Source organism: Propithecus coquereli, unplaced genomic scaffold (genome assembly GCF_000956105.1).
Source record: "Propithecus coquereli isolate 6110/MARCELLA unplaced genomic scaffold, Pcoq_1.0 Scaffold426, whole genome shotgun sequence".
Classification (NCBI taxonomy): Eukaryota; Metazoa; Chordata; class Mammalia; order Primates; family Indriidae; genus Propithecus; species Propithecus coquereli.
Window position 1 is genome coordinate 796,495 of NW_012150019.1, and position 16,241 is coordinate 812,735.

General features: G+C 54.2%; 1 protein-coding gene across 2 annotated transcripts; it reads left to right on the forward strand.

The window, feature by feature from the left end:
* Window positions 1–75: 75 nt before the first annotated feature.
* ATF6B (activating transcription factor 6 beta) lies at window positions 76–11,599 on the forward strand. 2 transcript variants are annotated; one of them, XM_012653670.1, is made up of 18 exons: window positions 76–197; window positions 569–648; window positions 788–866; window positions 1,117–1,208; window positions 2,083–2,224; window positions 5,152–5,237; window positions 5,357–5,492; window positions 5,583–5,714; window positions 5,861–5,994; window positions 6,639–6,824; window positions 6,914–7,005; window positions 8,854–9,033; window positions 9,208–9,315; window positions 9,502–9,583; window positions 9,798–9,868; window positions 10,082–10,193; window positions 10,333–10,417; window positions 10,925–11,599. In XM_012653670.1, exons 1-18 carry the CDS (start codon window positions 92–94, stop codon window positions 11,152–11,154), a joined length of 2,133 nt encoding a protein of 710 aa, XP_012509124.1. In that variant the 5' UTR covers window positions 76–91; the 3' UTR covers window positions 11,155–11,599. The 2 variants fall into 2 exon arrangements, with proteins under 2 accessions (XP_012509124.1, XP_012509123.1); XM_012653669.1 differs by having other exon boundaries at window positions 89–206.
* The last annotated feature ends 4,642 nt before the right edge of the window (window positions 11,600–16,241 follow it).

A 16,241-nucleotide genomic window follows, 5' to 3' on the forward strand; every position in this document is an offset into this window, starting at 1 on the left:
CTGGTCGGTAGGGCTTCCGGGACGCCCCCTTTTACGAAAGAGTCAGCCGATTAGTTGATGATGGGGAGAGGCGGGCCTTGGGAACCGTCTCATGGTTGGGGGGTGGGGGGGAAAGATGGCGGAGCTGATGCTCCTCAGCGAGATTGCGGACCCGACGCGTTTTTTCGCCGATAACCTGCTGAGCCCGGAGGACTGGGGTCTGCGGAGTGAGGCCCCAGGGAGGGGAGAGGGCTATGGCAAATTGTGTCCCTGAGGCTTGCGGGAAGGAAGCGGAGGCCCAAAGAGGAAAGCTGGGCGAATAAGGAATCCACCGTCTGAAGGAGGGCAGAGCAGGGGGCTCGTGCATTCGGGGGATGCGGGAGTGGGAGAAGACCTCCGCTCCCCGCGGGAACGTCGAGTTGTTCCGGGGTCGGGGAAGGAGGGGCCGAAGCTCTTTGGTTGTATCACTTTTCAAGTGGGCGGGCGGTGGGTTTGGCCGAGCAGAGCCAATGAGGGCTGGGGCGGGGGCTCGTGTGCGTCTGTAGGCTGGGCCACCGGACGACCCCTTGACACTCAGCACTTCTTGCAGACAGCACCTTATATACCGGCCTGGATGAAGTGGCTGAGGAGCAGACGCAGCTCTTCCGTTGCCAGGAGCAGAATGTCCCGGTATTGTGCTCCCAGCCTTTCTCCAACCCTTTGTGGGTGGGAGTGGTCCCAGCATCTGGATTCATCCCCAGGCCAGAGCTCATCTAGAGTCACCTCGACTTTCTCACATTCCTGTCCTCTGATATCCTTTCTTATTCAGTTTGACAGCAGCTCGCTGGACGTGGAGATGGATGCCACCCCCCCGGAACCCCCATGGGACCTCCTGCCTATCTTCCCAGGTAAGATAGCCTTTGTTGTTCCCTCGTCCTTCCAGGGATCCTCATTTTCCCGACCCCCAGAAACTACGTAATTTTCTGTATCTTCACACCTCCACTTAAGTGCCTGTGTACTCCTGTCTCCTTTAATCCCTTATGTATGTTCCTTCCCCCTTGCCGTGGTGAAGGAATCCCCACCCCCATGTCCTTGGGCACTTTTCGGACTCTTCTCAGGCTCTGTTTCCTGATTATTTTCTAACCCTCTTTCCTCCAGATCTTCAAGTGAAGTCTGAGCCATCTTCCCCCTGTTCTTCTTCCTCCATCAGCTCCGAGTCATCACGGCTCTCCACAGAGCCTTCCAGCCAGGTGAGAGCCATCTCCCTCCTTCTACTCCCTGTGGCAGGGACTCTGCTTCACTGCCTTCACCCAAATCCTGAAGACAGGATTTGTGTGCTATGAGTCATGGGGTTGGGGGGCACTCCTTCCTTGCCTTTGCCATTTCCTTAATATCTTCATTTTCAGGCTGGGCGCGGTGGCTCACGCCTGTGATCCTAGCTCTCTGGGAGGCGGAGGCGGGCGGATTGTTTGAGCTCAGGAGTTCAAAACCAGCCTGAGCAAGAGCGAGACCCCGTCTCTACTAAAAAAAAATAGAAAGAAATTAATCGGACAACTAAAAATATATAGAAAAAATTAGCCGGGCATTGTGGCGCATGCCTGTAGTCCCAGCTACTCGGGAGGCTGAGGCAGAAGGATTGCTTGAGCCCAGGAGTTTGAGGTTGCTGTGAGCTAGGCTGACGCCATGGCACTCACTCTAGCCCGGGAAAAAGAGACTCTGTCTAAAAAAAAAAAAAAATCTTCATTTTCTACATCTCCACTCTGTTTATCTAGAAGTGAAGATGGAGTCTTGTTAATATACAGAGATCGGTGGCAGCAGTGGTGGGGCTGGGAAGAAGAGAGTTGTTAACTACTGCGAATTTTGGAACTGTTCTTGCCCAAGTTGTCCATGCTAAGGCCATGTTGAAATCACTGAGGCTTCATCAGCCCTCCCAGAAATAAAGTAGAAAGAAAGAACAAGGGGCCAGAGACAGCTTAGGGGGATGCTGAGTACCATTCAGACCAGAATGTCAAATAATTGATGGTTTCTAAGCACTAAAGCTTTTGTTCTTGCTCTTACTCTCAACACCTCCCTTGGTTTCTGCCCTTCTTTCTGCCCTCCTGCTCTACCCCAACTCTTACTCAGGCCCTTGGAGTAGGGGAGGTGCTACATGTGAAGACAGAGTCCTTGGCACCCTCACTCTGCCTCCCGGGAGATGATCCAGATCCAACATCCTCATTTGAAACCATGCAGGTCAATGTGGGCCACACCTCTGATGATCCCTCAGGTAATAACAGCCTGCCCCATCTCCAGGCTTTACCAAGGGAGAATGTATACTGCTGTGTGTATGTGTGTAGATGGAGGGAGGGGATGCAGGCAGCAGGACAGGGAGGAAAAAGTTGCCAGGGGAAGTGGCAGATAACCAGGAGAGAATGTAGAAGGAAGAGGGAGAATTTTAGTAAACTGCAGCAAGGGCAATGTTGACAAGATGGAGATGATTTTTTCTTTTTCTTGTTCCTAGTACTGTGTTGTGTCATTCAACTTACCATTACTTTGCGTTTTTAAAAAACCTGTGGACAGGCCAGGTGCGGTGGCTCATACCTGTAATCCCAGCACTCTGGGAGGCCAAGGCAGGAGGATAGCTTGAGCTCAGGAGTTCAAGACCAGCCCAAGCAAGAGCAAGACCCCATCTCTAGTAAAAATAGAAAAATTAACTAGGCATGGTGGCAGCACCTGTAATTCCAGCTACTCAGGAAGCTGAGGCAGGAGGATCACTTAAGCCCAGGAGTTTGGAGTTGCTGTGAGCTATGATCCCACTGCTGCACTCTAGCCCAGGTGACAGAGTGAGACTATGTCTCAAAAAAAACAAAAAACTAAAACTTGTGGACAGTTTAGGGCACATTTATCTGTGTTATTTTTTCCCCTAATACTCTATTGTAAAAATTTTCAAACATGCAGAAAGGTTGGAATACCACATACTCAACTTCTAGAATCTACAATTAACAGTATTTATCCTACCTTTAAAGTGTTCCCCAGTGTGTTTATTCTTATGCATTTATTTAATAAATATTTAATAAATATTTGAGTACCTACTGCTTGCTGGATACTAGGCAGGTGCTGAGAATGCAAGATGAACAAGACTTGACCACCACGCTCACTCGAGAGCCCTGTAGTGTAGTAGGGAGAGAAAGACAAGTACCAGTCAATACAGACATGGTAATTCTAGGATAGAGATCGTTAGAGGGGATCATGAAAGCTCATAAGAGGGGGCATCTGAACCAGATTGGGGCTGGATCTGGAACTGGGACATGCTCCTGGAGGAAGGATTTCCTGAGCCACGTTTTGAAGGACACATAGAAATTAGCAGAAGGAGAATTTGGGTGTTGACTTGTGAATGCGTAAGGAACCTGTGTCTCTTCGGAGTGGATGTGTGGAGAATGTGGGGATTGGTGAGGAGCTGCAGAGGCTACAGGGCCAGGTGGGGTTCCTGCTAATGGGCTCTTAGCTTTTAACCTGTGGGCAGTTGAGAGCCCTGAGAGCCCTTGAAGAATTCAGCAGGAGAGCAAAATGATCAGGAAGATGACTAGTGGCAGAGTAGAGAACAGGTTGCAGAGAGACAGGACGGAAGGCAGGAGGACCAAGGAAGAGGCGTATGCAGTTAATCATGCACGATATTCTGGGGCTGAGAAGAAGGCAGAATTGAGGAAGAATGAAGTAGAATGGATGAGATGTGGTGCCCTCGTGGGCACTGGAGAGCTTAGGAGTCAAGAGGACGCCTGGATTTCTGGCTAGGGTAGCTGCTGGGGGTAATGCTATTGCTGACTGGATAAAGACTGCAAAAGCAGAAGCTTTCTGGTCAGAGAAGATGATGAATTCAATGTTGGACATGTTGATTATTGATTTCAAAGTGCCTTCTGGGTCTCCTGGCACTACCTCTCACTGGCTGAACTCCAGCCAGAAGCTGGGGGGCAGGGGAGCCCACCGATGCAGTCCATTCGGGTTCTGCCTGGGCCTGGGAGCTGGGCAGGGAAGGATGGAGAGTAGATTTGGAGGGACAGACGGATCATATCCGGCAGATTATTCAGTGCTACAAAGAGGACACACAAAATAAGAATTAACGCTTTTAGTAGCAAAAAGATTGTTGGTGACTTTGCACGATAGACATGAATCATACTCCTTGATTGCGGAGAGTGTTGCGAGGGTTATAACACATCATGGTTAAATATGTCTCATTGTGGTCACCTCCGAGGAGGGGATCTGGGTGGCTGGGGGACAGGGAAGGGAAGGAGATTCACTTTTCACTGAATTCCCCTTTGTTCCTTTGGAGTTTATACCATATGACTGTATTCTCTATTCCAAACTATAAATTGAAGTTTTAAAATAGCAATCTTAGTGATCAAATAATTAAGCACCAAAGTGAGTGGTGTCGACCAGAGGTAGTGAAGGACTTTTGACCTGTGGGCTGAGTCTGGCCTCAGGAGGGTTTTATTTCACCCACATGGGTCCTAGCATTTGTTTTGTTTTCTTTTTTTTAAAAATAAGTTCCCAGGTGATAGCGTTTGCTTTCATGGAGCATTCGACAAGTCACAAAGATAGATTTAACAGAGGCCACGAAGGCTTGGAGGTGACTGAGGCTTCACAGTTTGGTTCCTGGGAGGAGAACTTGTGTGAAGGCAGGGTCAGGAAGCCTCGTTCAAGGCCAGCTGAACTGGGGTGAATGCTGGGCGTGAGAATGGAGGTGACCAGCAGGCAGCTTGGGAGCCAGGGCCAGGTGCAGATGAGCAGCAGGTGGAGATGCGTATTTGGTGGCTGTCACTTGGAGACAGGGTGGGCCGGCACGCGGTGGAAATCCAGGAAGACAGGAATTGGGGCCGTGTGAATGCTGGAGACCCCGCTACTATGTGAATGGATGAGGTCTGTGCGGAAGAAAGAGGAAGAGCAGAAGGGCAGGGACAGCCTTGAGGAAAGCTGAGCAGGCATGAGAAAAGTCGGAGGAGCCACCGAAGGAGAAAGGCAAGTCCTGGGCAAAGAGGAGGAGGAGAGCCAGCAGACCAGCGGCTCCACGGCTTCCCCTTCTGGATTGCCTGCCTAGTCTAGGGCCAGAGAGCTTGATTCTCGGCTACAAAGAGAACTGACCCATTCCCCATCTTAACCCTCATACCCTTCAGTGTTTACCTGGTATCCAGCATTATGTCTCATCCTGCCACCCCACAGATGTCCAGACCAAGCGAGAACCTGTCTCTCCATCTTCCTCCATCAACTCTGAGGCTTCCCTCCTCTCAGCAGACTCCTCCAGCCAGGTGAGCATCTACCACCTTTCCTCCCTCCAGGTGCGCCAGTGAGTTCTTCCTGTCTCTTCTTCAGCTCCCTCTCCTCAACACTCCTCCTGACTAACGTCTCTCCGGAATGCCCCGCGTAGGCTTTTATAGGAGAGGAAGTACTGGAAGTGAAGACAGAGTCCCCTTCCCCTCCAGGGTGCCTCCTGTGGGATGTGCCAGCCCCCTCACTTGGAGCCGTCCAGATCAGCATGGGCCCATGCCCTGAAGGCTCCTCAGGTAACGGGGCCTCCTGACACACGGGGTTTCCGGTGAGAGGCTGTAGTCCTGATATCCCTTCGTTCTTTCCTTCCTGTCACCTTCCTTCAGTCAAAGCGCCACTCACGCGGAAACCGCCACTACAGCCCAAACCTGTGGTGCTCACCACCGTCCCAATGCCTCCCAGAGCTGTGCCTCCCAGCACCACCGTCCTTCTGCAGCCCCTTGTCCAGCCACCGCCAGGTACTGGAGAAGGAGAAAGGGCTGCATTGACCTTGTCGGGAAGCTCACAGGGAGGCTCCAACCCTTGGGCGCTCGGGTGTGGGTGTGAGCACAAGGACCCCACCCAACGCACAGCACTCTGACCTCCTTCTGCTCACTTGCCCCAGTGTCCCCAGTTGTCCTCATCCAGGGTGCTATTCGAGTCCAGGCTGAAGGGCCAACCCCGTCTGTTCCACGGCCTGAGAGGAAGAGCATTGTTCCGGCTCCCATGCCTGGGAACTCCTGCCCGCCTGAGGTGGACGTGAGTACTGGGGAGGGAGAGGGATGTCTGTCACAGAGAGAACTGTCGGATAAGGAAGCAGTTGAGACCCAGGAGCAAAAAGTGAGGAAGCAGATCCATCAGATGATCCTGGCGGTCAGAGTAGACTCCTGTTTCCATGTGAGTGTAAACTCCATGTAATTGAGGGTTCTTAGGTTTGCTGTCACTGTAGATGAAGAAATGGGAGTGATCTCAGTAAATCAAAGGCAGGGAAGTCATACTGTGTTATGCCTGTGGCAGTCATTGAGGGAGGGAGGCCACTTCCTAGGGTAAACTGATCTTTAAGTATAGCAAGGTTAAATTTGGGGGCCTAAAAAGGAGGGTTGAAAGAAGGAAGACCCGGAAGACCCACCAAGGAAAGAGGTTCCACCAGGATAGAGGAAGTTCCTCCTACAGTCTGATTTTTCCCACGTCTGAGGAGCACTAGCTGGGAATAGTTGAGAGAAGGGCCCCCTTCCCTGGAATGTTTTAGTAGAGAGGAAAAGTCCTTCTCCAGCAGTGTAGGCAGAAGTCAGGAAGGCAGGGGAATGGCCCATGTGAGCTTCGGTGATCAGTCCCTGGCATTTGGGGGCATGGTCTGTCTCCAATTCATCTGTCATTCTCTCTTTGACCTTCTGGGTGCCCAGGCAAAGCTGCTGAAGCGGCAGCAGCGAATGATCAAGAACCGGGAGTCAGCCTGCCAGTCCCGGAGAAAGAAGAAAGAGTATCTGCAGGGGCTGGAGGCTCGGCTGCAAGCGGTCCTGGCGGACAACCAGCAGCTCCGCCGGGAGAATGCTGCCCTCCGGCGGCGGCTGGAGGCGTTGCTGGCTGAGGTGAGACTGGCGTGTCCTTGGGAGACCGGCAGGAATACCAGCTCCTTAGGATGACTGCCGTCTCTCTCGTCTCCTCCTTTGCACCTTAGAACAGCAAGCTCAAGTTAGAGTCTGGGAACAGGAAGGTGGTCTGCATTATGGTCTTCCTTCTATTCATTACCTTCAACTTTGGACCTGCCAGGTGAGGCCCCCTTGCTTCCAGAGAGCCCTGCGGGTGGCTCAGCCCTCACAGCCACCCAACTGCCTGCTGTGGCCCAGTCCATTTCCTGCCACTTACACACACCGGGGCGTATCCGCCGGCCCCTTCTTGCTCCGTCATTTCTCTAATAGGTGGTACGTCATGTGGTGGCTGATAAAAGTAGTGACTATTCAGTGCTTACTGAGTTCCCGGCTCCAGGTTAAGCACTCTCCTTTTCTTGTGTCGGGACCACTCTCATTCCCATCTCGCAGGTGGAGAGACTCAGTCTTGTATAACAGACGGGAACTGAGGACTCGTCTGCAGAGCCCTTACTCTTTTTTTTGTTTGTTTGGTTTTGTTTTTTTGAGAAGGAAAGAGGAGTTTATTAATTTGCTGACAAATGAGGAAGGTGGAAACTGCTGTCTGAAATGCCATTGTCTTAATAATAAGCAGAAATATAGAGCTTCTAAAGGGCGGGTCCTTGGCTTCAGGCTATACTGTGATCTGTCCAGTCTCCCCTGTGACCTCTATCCACCTGCGAGGCCCACCCATACCTCCCGCCATGGACAGCTCCGGACTGTTCTGCTGAGCCGTCTCCTGTAGCACAAAGAACAAAAGACATCGCCCCTCCTGACCACTGGCCTGATGCAGAGATGCAGGTTTTAGTTCTCAAAAAGAGTGAATGAGGTTTTAAAGAGACAGAAAACATTTTTGCCATTTTTTCTCAGGTCATTCCCACTATAACATACTCCCCCTGTCCACTTTACCTTTCCATATCTAAGGGAGGAGGGGCGACATAGTTACCGAGCTACTTCCTGTTAAACTGGGGCAGTGTTTCAGATGGAAGGTTTAGACTTACATATGCCATTGCAAAGCTTTGGCAGTATATTTACGTCAACAGATTACCAGGTGAAAAAAGTCACAAGCAACAACTACACCTGTGAGGATTGACAAGGTGAAACGGACTGTCGCCTTGCACACAGTGTCCGGGATCCAGGGCAGGGTTAGAAAAGAAACATGGGACCTCTGAGTGCAGAGCTATTAGGTGCACCCCGTAGATGATCCGAGAGACTGGCGTCTGTAAATTCAGCAATCACGTACAGCACCGGACAAGGTTTCGGATGACGAACCCAGCAGCAAGACAGATTGACGGAAGAGGTGAAAGCCCGGGGAAATCTGCACTACGGAGTTGTCTCTCCATCCTATAAACAGAACAAATAACCAAAGAAAGATTAGCAAAAATATCAACACTTTCATCTTTCCCTTTTCCTTAAACAGATATTTTAGATCGCCTAAAGGCTGGCCCCTCCACGGGGGCTTGGGTCTTCTTCTTCCATGGGACACCTCTTTACTCTGGTCTGATGGATCCAAGGTTTCACTTCTGACAATTGCAAGGAGGTGTGAGCTGTTAGAGGCACTTCATAGGGTCCCTCCCACTCCTTTGCTTCCAGCGGGGGCGGGACCGGAAGGAGGCAAACTCATGCCTAGTGGTTAGCACCGGACCCGCTCATTTGACATGCTGTTTTATTCTGTTTTCTTTATTCACAGTTACATTGCCATACTTACCTCAGGGTGCTAGGAAGGGTCTCTCATGAACTGTTTTTTTAGGGGCTAAACTTAAGCCTGCTTCTAGGGCTACCCTTACCCGGAGGAGGAAAAGCAGCAATACCCTGTCCCACTTACGTGCGTCAATTCCAAGATGCACACAGTGTCCACTCCAGATGCAGGGCTTTGCTTACATGCTGGGTTACCTCGCTACGAAGGAGCGCCCATGCTCGCAGAGCCCTTGCTCTCAACTAGACACTTGACAAAGCTGATTCCTCATCATGCTCTGTCCTTGCTCATCCACAGTGTCAGTGAGCCTCCCCCAGCTCCCGTCTCTCCTCGTGTCAGTCAGGGGGAGCCTCGGCCCCAGAGACACTTGCTGGAGTTCTCAGAGCAAGAGCCACTTCATGGAGCTGAACCCCTCCAGGGATCCTCCCACAGCCCTGAGGAGCCCCAGCCTGGCCCCTCGGACCAGCCTAGTTTCAGGTGAGGAGGGAGAGGCCCCGTCTCCTTTAGGGATATGATTGAGTGAGTGTTCTCCCTAAAAGCTGCTTTTGGTGAGCGGGAACCAAAGCCGTTCTCTCGTGGTGACTGCCTCCTTCGTTGATGCCGGAGTGCCGGGCAGCCTCCAAGCATCGCCACCTCCCTGTCTTACTCCAGGAACCTGACAGCCTTCCCTGGCAGGGCCAAGGAGCTGCTACTGAGAGATCTAGACCAGCTCTTCCTCTCCTCCGATTGCCGGCACTTCAACCGCACCGAGTCTCTGAGGTGTGAGGGGTTCACGGCTGGGGCATCCTCCTCCGCTGTCCTCCCGAGGCCCTCTGCAGACAGCCTGGCTGGCCTGTGTCCCAAAGCGCCAGCTCTCCCTGCCCTCTCTTCTCACTCCTTTGGGGGGGCAAGGGAAGTGGAATCTTGGCCTGGCACGGAGGTGTTGAGCTTCCTCTACTACCCCAGGCTTGCTGACGAGCTGAGTGGCTGGGTCCAGCGCCACCAGAGAGGCCGGCGGAAGATCCCTCAGAGGGCCCAGGAGAGACAGGTAGGAGGGGGCAGGGCTGGTCCAAAGAAAGCCCCTTAAAGACAAGGGCCGAGTGCCCTGGGGATTTTGAGTGGGCGTCTCATTGCGGAGGTTTGCGGGATCGTTTGGGGGAAGTGGAGAGATGGGTGTGAGGTGGCATCAGCTTCTAGGGGTCGTCTGTCTCTTTCCCTTTTCCCTTCACCCTCTTCAAATCCTTAGATACTTCTCCTTCCAGAAATCTCAGCTATGGAAGAAGTCACTTCCAGTTAAGGCAGTCCCCACCCAACCCCCTGGACCCCTAGAAAGGTGAGTTTTGGGGGCTGTTTATTAAGTGAGATTCTCTCAAGTGCTATACCCCCAGCAGCTGTCCCGTGCTTGTCATCATTGTCACCAACAGGATTATGCCTGTCTCATCTATTGGGGGGTCTCGTGTCTTTTTCTTTTATCCCACCCTCTTCTCCAGTAGGGACTGGACACTGGGCTTAGTTCCCCCCAAATCCTGTTTCCCCACCTGCCTAGGGATTCTGCAGGCCAGCTGCAGCTGTATCGCCACCCAGACCGTTCCCAGCCAGAGTTCTTGGATGCCATTGACCGACGGGAAGACACGTTTTATGTTGTCTCCTTCCGGAGGGTGAGTTCCTCCGCCCACCCCGTCTCTAGCAGCTGGACTCCCCAGCAGTCTGTCTTCACTGGAAGGGTGTGGAGTGGGGCTGGGGAGCCTGTTGGTGTCTTTTCCTCAACCCTCCCAGTCTGGCCCCTCTGTTCCCCAGGACCACTTGCTGCTCCCCGCCATCAGCCACAACAAGACCTCCCGGCCCAAGATGTCCCTGGTGATGCCCGCCATGGCCCCCAATGGTAATTCTTTCCCTGCTAGGTGTGGGGGAGGTCCTGAAATTGAGGGGGGCGAAGTTCCAACAGGGAGATCCAGCATGGGGAGCGAAGCCGGGAGGGGGAGAGGAGTGGGGCGTCTGGAGAGATGCTAGACTCACAGGGGAGAAGGAGCAGGAAGCGGGTGGGAGAAGAAGAAAATGCAGGAGCCTTCGATGGGGGAAGATGAGGGTGTGGGTCCACCTCTGGTAAAGGTGCCTGGGTGGGTGCTGGGCAGAGACAGTGGGCTGGGAACCTGCCAGACTCTCACTTCCTTTTTTCTCTTGATGTCCTCTCCTGTGTGACCCCACATTGATCAATGTCATTTCCTTTCCTATCCCTTTTCTTCTCCCTGCACCAATTCCCTCCCTGCCATCCCAATTAACTCCCACGGTGGCTCTGCCTCTCACGGTTGCCCTTTCCTTTCCTCCCTGCTCACCTCTACTTTTCTGACCCCTCCCCCATGTCCTCTCCTTAACTCTCCCCTTCTCACAGAGACCCTGTCAGGCCGGGGGGCCCCAGGAGACTATGAGGAGATGATGCAGATCGAGTGTGAGGTCATGGACACCAGGGTGATTCACATCAAGACCTCCACGGTGCCCCCCTCGCTCCGAAAACAGCCATCCCCGACCCCGGGCAATGCCACAGGTGGCCCCTTGCCAGCCTCTGCAGCCAGCCAGGCCCACCAGGCCTCCCAGCAGCCCCTCTACCTCAGCCATCCCTGACCTCTGCCATGCACACCGACTTAGAACTAGGGGTGGGGACAGGGTGACCCAGTGGGACTGTTTGCAATTTCCCTAATCCCTGGGCTTGGGGAAATTGGTGAAGGAAAGACAGAGTGGGGGTTAAGCACTTATTTGAGGTGGGGGGTTCCCCTCTTCTCATCATAATAGGGTTTCTGTCATTGCGGTGAACCGCCAGTCCCTGCTTCTTTCTTTGAGGGCATGAGTGAGGTTCAGTTTTGGGGTGGGTGGGCTCCTGTGTACTCTTCATTCTTTTGTTTCTCTCTTTGGAGGGTGGAGGTGGGAATTTAGTCCCCAGGTGGGACAAGGGAAGTTTTTACATTTTAGCGCTAGTTATGGGAGTAACGGAGGGTGGTGGAGGGAGACCAGGCCTGTGTGTGTGCATATCTCCTTTTTTATTATTGAATAAACAACTTGGAGGGAGTTGTAGGAATGGTGGCTGCCTTTCGGGCTCATGGTGAGGAGTTTGGGGGGGAAAGTGGCTTCTATCGGGCCAGCATCAAAGACTCAAGCGCTGAAGGCATGGCCGGCTCTGGGGTGGGGTGGGTGTGGGAATACAGACCTCACGTCATCCCCTTGCCCCGTCCCCTGCAATACTGAAGCATGTCTGTGTCTAGCAGGGATGTCCCGTGGCGTGACAGACCAGAGGATACAGATCCCTGGAATGTGTCTGAGTAAACAGGAAAGACGGGGGGCCCCACGCCCTTCAGGGTGAGCGGCCCCTGGGTCCCCGTCTCTCGCAGGTTCTGCCTTCCTCCTCTTGCTTGCCAGCATGAGCAGCTCACACAAACAATGGGAACCCGGGCCAGAGAGCTCTGAGCCCAGGAAGGGAGCTGCCATGGGGAAGGGGAAGTTGCGGGATGTCCTCTCAGCCCTACACTGGAGGAGGCTGAGACTTGAGTCCAGATGAGGGAAACCACCAGAATGGGGCTGGCAGAAAAGACTGCAGGCTAATGAGCAGGAAAGAGAGCGGGCTAGAGCAAGGGGTCGGTCTCAGCCCAACCGGGTGGGACCCCCTCCAGCTGCTCCTGTCCAGCAGTGCCTCAGGCCCTACCCTGCGGGAGTGTCCTGGGTCAGCGGAGGGTGTGAGCTGGGCCTGGGCTCAGAGCCCAGATGACTGGACGGGGGCTGCCTGGGCCATAAGCCCAGGCCTAAAGGAAGGAGGAAGAACCTCACATGTCCAGCCAGGCAACGCTCCCCTCACCCCGGCCATTGCTGTGTTTGGGGTGAAAACAGAAGGAGTGACTATAGCAACCTGGAACTGGGGCTCCCAGGAACTGGACCTCTCCTCCCTCCAGAGGGCGGCCCTGGCTCCTCGGCCATGCTTCCCATCCCGGGGGCCCTCAAGCCCATCCAGCCCTGTCCAGGCTGGGAGTGCAATGGGAACAAGGATTTCGGAAGCACATCCCCGGAGCCGGTTCCCTGCTTTGCTTTTTGTTATTAGATGTCCGTAAACACTCTGGGCCTTGGTTTCCTCATGTGTCAGGAGCGATACTCCGACCTCCGCAGGGGTGATGTGAGGGTGAAGGATGATGTCCTCAGTGTCTGGTCCATGGGAGACGCACATTCTCCTCATCCCTTGCTCCTCTCCCCATTTACATTGTCCTTTTCTCCTCTATTCTGCTTTTATCCCATCTGAGTCCATCACTGTCTCATTGTCCCCTTGCTCTTTCTCCTTCCTGACCCCAGTTCAAGGAAGTACTGAGGTGCTGGCATCTCAGACTGGGCGCTCTGGGGTGGGACACGCTGCACCTCTGCTGAGTGGCAAGGACAGCTGGCACTTTCGTGTGTACTGCACACACATCAGACCTCTCTTGGCTGAGAGAGTGGAGTGGCGGGAAGGACTGAGAGCGACAGAGTGGGGGTGCCACGGGGGTAAAGGCAGGTGGGGCTCGCGCCGGTGCCCTCCAGGCCTGTGTGCACATCATTCCTCTGGCCACACCCCTGCAGGGCCACTCAGCATGCCAGGCCACTGTCGCTCCTGCATGTCATTGGCCTCTTCCCCTCCCAGACCCTCTTCATCTTCCTGTTCTGCTCTCCTTCCCCGGACCCCTGCCTTTTCTCCAGCCCCCGTGACCCCACTGCGCCTCACTCCCGTTTTGTTCTCTAGACCCCTGCCTTTCCCTGCCCTCTGCCCGCTGTGAGCTGTCACTGTCAGATTCCACCCTTTATCTGTGGTTCATTTTCTTTCCCACTTCTGTACTTTTTCCTCCCTATACCCTGCTTCACTGTCTTTTTCTTTTATTTTTTCTTGGTCTTCTCCTCTCCTCTGCTGCTGGCCCTTGTGCTTGCCTCCTCCCTTTTTCGTGCCACCTCCTCTATTGCCCTTCCCACGCCTTGTCCCCGCATTCCTTGCCCCCTTCCCTGCCCCCTTCCCTTCCGTTGCTTCCTCTCTTCTCCCCGCTTGAATCCTCTCCTCCTCCTTCCTCCCCTCTCCCTTCGCTTCCCCACTCCAATTCTCTGTCCTCTTCCCAGCTGTGGGGGCCGGGACTGGGGAGCCTAATGTTTGCCTCATCGTTCTGCTATGGCTTCTGGATACAGCACATCTGGATTCCGGGGCCCAGATGTGTGGTTGCCACAGCGACCTCAGTCCCTCTGGTAAATACAGGCGCCCACCCACCCCAGAGCAGAGAACAAAACAATTGTGTGACTTTCTTTTGTCACGAGATAGAAATGTCTTTCCTCCTCCCTTCTCCCCACACCCATGTCTCCAGGCAAAGGAAGCTTTGAGGGTCCGAACCCCTTCCGTGACTCCCTTGCCCCTCTGCAGCCCCGGCCTCTTACTTCTCTCCCACTTTCATGTCGGCTGTTTCTTTTTTCCATGTCCCCATCCTCACCCCACCCCAGTTCCCAATATAGACGCTGCCACCCTCCCCCATGTGATGCAGTTTCTTCTAACTGAAGCTACACAGTAACTGGATGCAGAAGGAAGTTTCAAAAATCCAGAGTCTCCACCCTTCCTTCTACAAGTCCTTCAAGAAGCCGCTTCATTTGTTTTTGCCCCCTTCAATCTTTTCCCATCCCAGAGCTATTGGTGGGGGAGGGGAGCGAAAACCTGGGTAAAATCCACCTTCACCAGCACTAGCAAAGTCCCCTGGACAAGCCACTTAAGGTCTGTGTGTCCCCATTTCCTCAGCCACAAAGTGGGACTGGTGCCTGCGCCTGTAGGAAACTGCTTTGTAAACGGAAGCCGAGCACAAGTGTTTTCTATCTTTCCCTCCCTGGGCCTGCTCCCTTGGATCGCAGCCGCCGGCTCCTCCTTCCCCTCTTCATCCTTCAGGTCGTTGCCCTCAGTTGCCCTTACTCTTCTGTGTCTTCCTTCTCTTCTCCCTGTCTTTCCCTTTCCTTCTTTCCTCTGCCTTTATCCCTCATCCTCCTGAGGTCAGTCACTGAAGGGTGGAGGCTCAGCACCCGACACCTGACTGAGGATCCAGAGAACAGCCAGCTCATGGGGCAGGTCCTGCTCTGACCGCTGTGCGTCCCTGCCTTTGCGCCCGGACGCCGTCCTTTCCCGTCTCTCGCTCCCAGTCCTCACACTGCAGAACCGACAGGCGTGGAGTGGGCGTCCGCGATCTCCGCGACATGAGCCGCTCCAAGAGCCTGAAAACTGGGGGTGAATCAAATTTTAGACAACGGTTATTTCGGAACATGGAACTACGTCTGTCAAGCCTCCAGTGGCTTCTCCGAATGCCACCGGAACATCTGGAAACCCGCATTCCTCTCTCGGACCCCAGCAGTGGGCTTTTAAAGCATCCCAGGACCACTCATCTGGCTCTTCTCTCCAGGGTCTCCTGGCTACTCTCTGAGCCAAATATGGTGACCATACTTCCTAAGTAATAAAACCAAGACAGGGCACAGGGGAAAGAAATGGATGTGGCCACGGAACAGAAATCTGGGGGTGCCAGAGAAAATCCGTACTCCGTGCAGTCTGCTTTCTCTGTAATGCTGCTTCCAGACCCTCGCTCCCCTTGCTCTCCTGTGCCTCCACCACACCCCCGCCAGGAGATCTGAGGGAAGCGGCTACCTACTCCTGGCTCTGGGGGCTTCACGCCAAGGCAAAGGAAGGAAGCTAAGCCCAGCTCCGTCCAAGATGCTGACTTCATCCTCCCCATCAAAGCCAGGAAAAAAACAGCCACACACACCCAAACGGACACACACGGGGACACCCACGCGAGTGCCCATGCGTGTCTTTGCCCTCAGCCACATGCTAAGTGGGCGTCTGGCCACAGCCACGTGCTGTGCCCGCATGCCCTGACCCGGGAACACCAGCACACCTGCGATCGTGGGGTCTGACCTGGCGTGCACACACCTTGTCCCGACCCATGTGGCAGGATCAGGCACGTGCAGGCTCTTTCACGAAGTCTCTGTCACTGTCGCCCGTGACTTGGCCAAGGTACACCTCACTGGTGAGGTTTGCTGTGGGATAGAGAGACCTCTGTCTTCACCGTGGAGCCGGGAGTGGACAGTTCTCCATAGCGAAGTCTCTTTTCCAGCCCCTCGTCAGGGCAGCACGTGGAGAATGAGGCCAGGGAAGCAGCCAGCAGGCTCATGCAGGGTGTCTGCCCCGCTGTGTGCCCTGCGCTCCGGTCAGCCCTCTGCTGCCTGGGCCAGCGGCAGAGTGCCCTCCCCCATCCCTGTTTCCCTGCACCCCTGCTCCTGCTTCCTGCAGCACCCTCAATTCCCATGCCCCCCCATATTTGCCTTCCACCTCTACACCTTCCTCCTAACCTCAGGCTTTCCTCCCATGTCTCCCCTGCACCCCAACTTCCTTCCCAAGGCTTATATCCAGGTGTTCAGCCAAGGCCTTGCCCAGCCAGTGCCCAAGCCCCACCTGCCATTTCTTTAGGAATGTGCTGGGTGGGAGAATGAAAAGGGGTTAGTGATCCTGGGCTGAGAGCAGGAGACGGACTGGTCATGACGGACAATAGAGGCAGCTCAGGGACAGGCAAGTGGGGAAAATAGAGGAAGAGACGGCAGGGTTGGGGCAGGGCAGGGACTTGGAGACCCAGAGTTGGAGAGGAAGGTCACCTTCTGCCTCCTGCCCCCCACCTCTGTACCCTGCCATACAC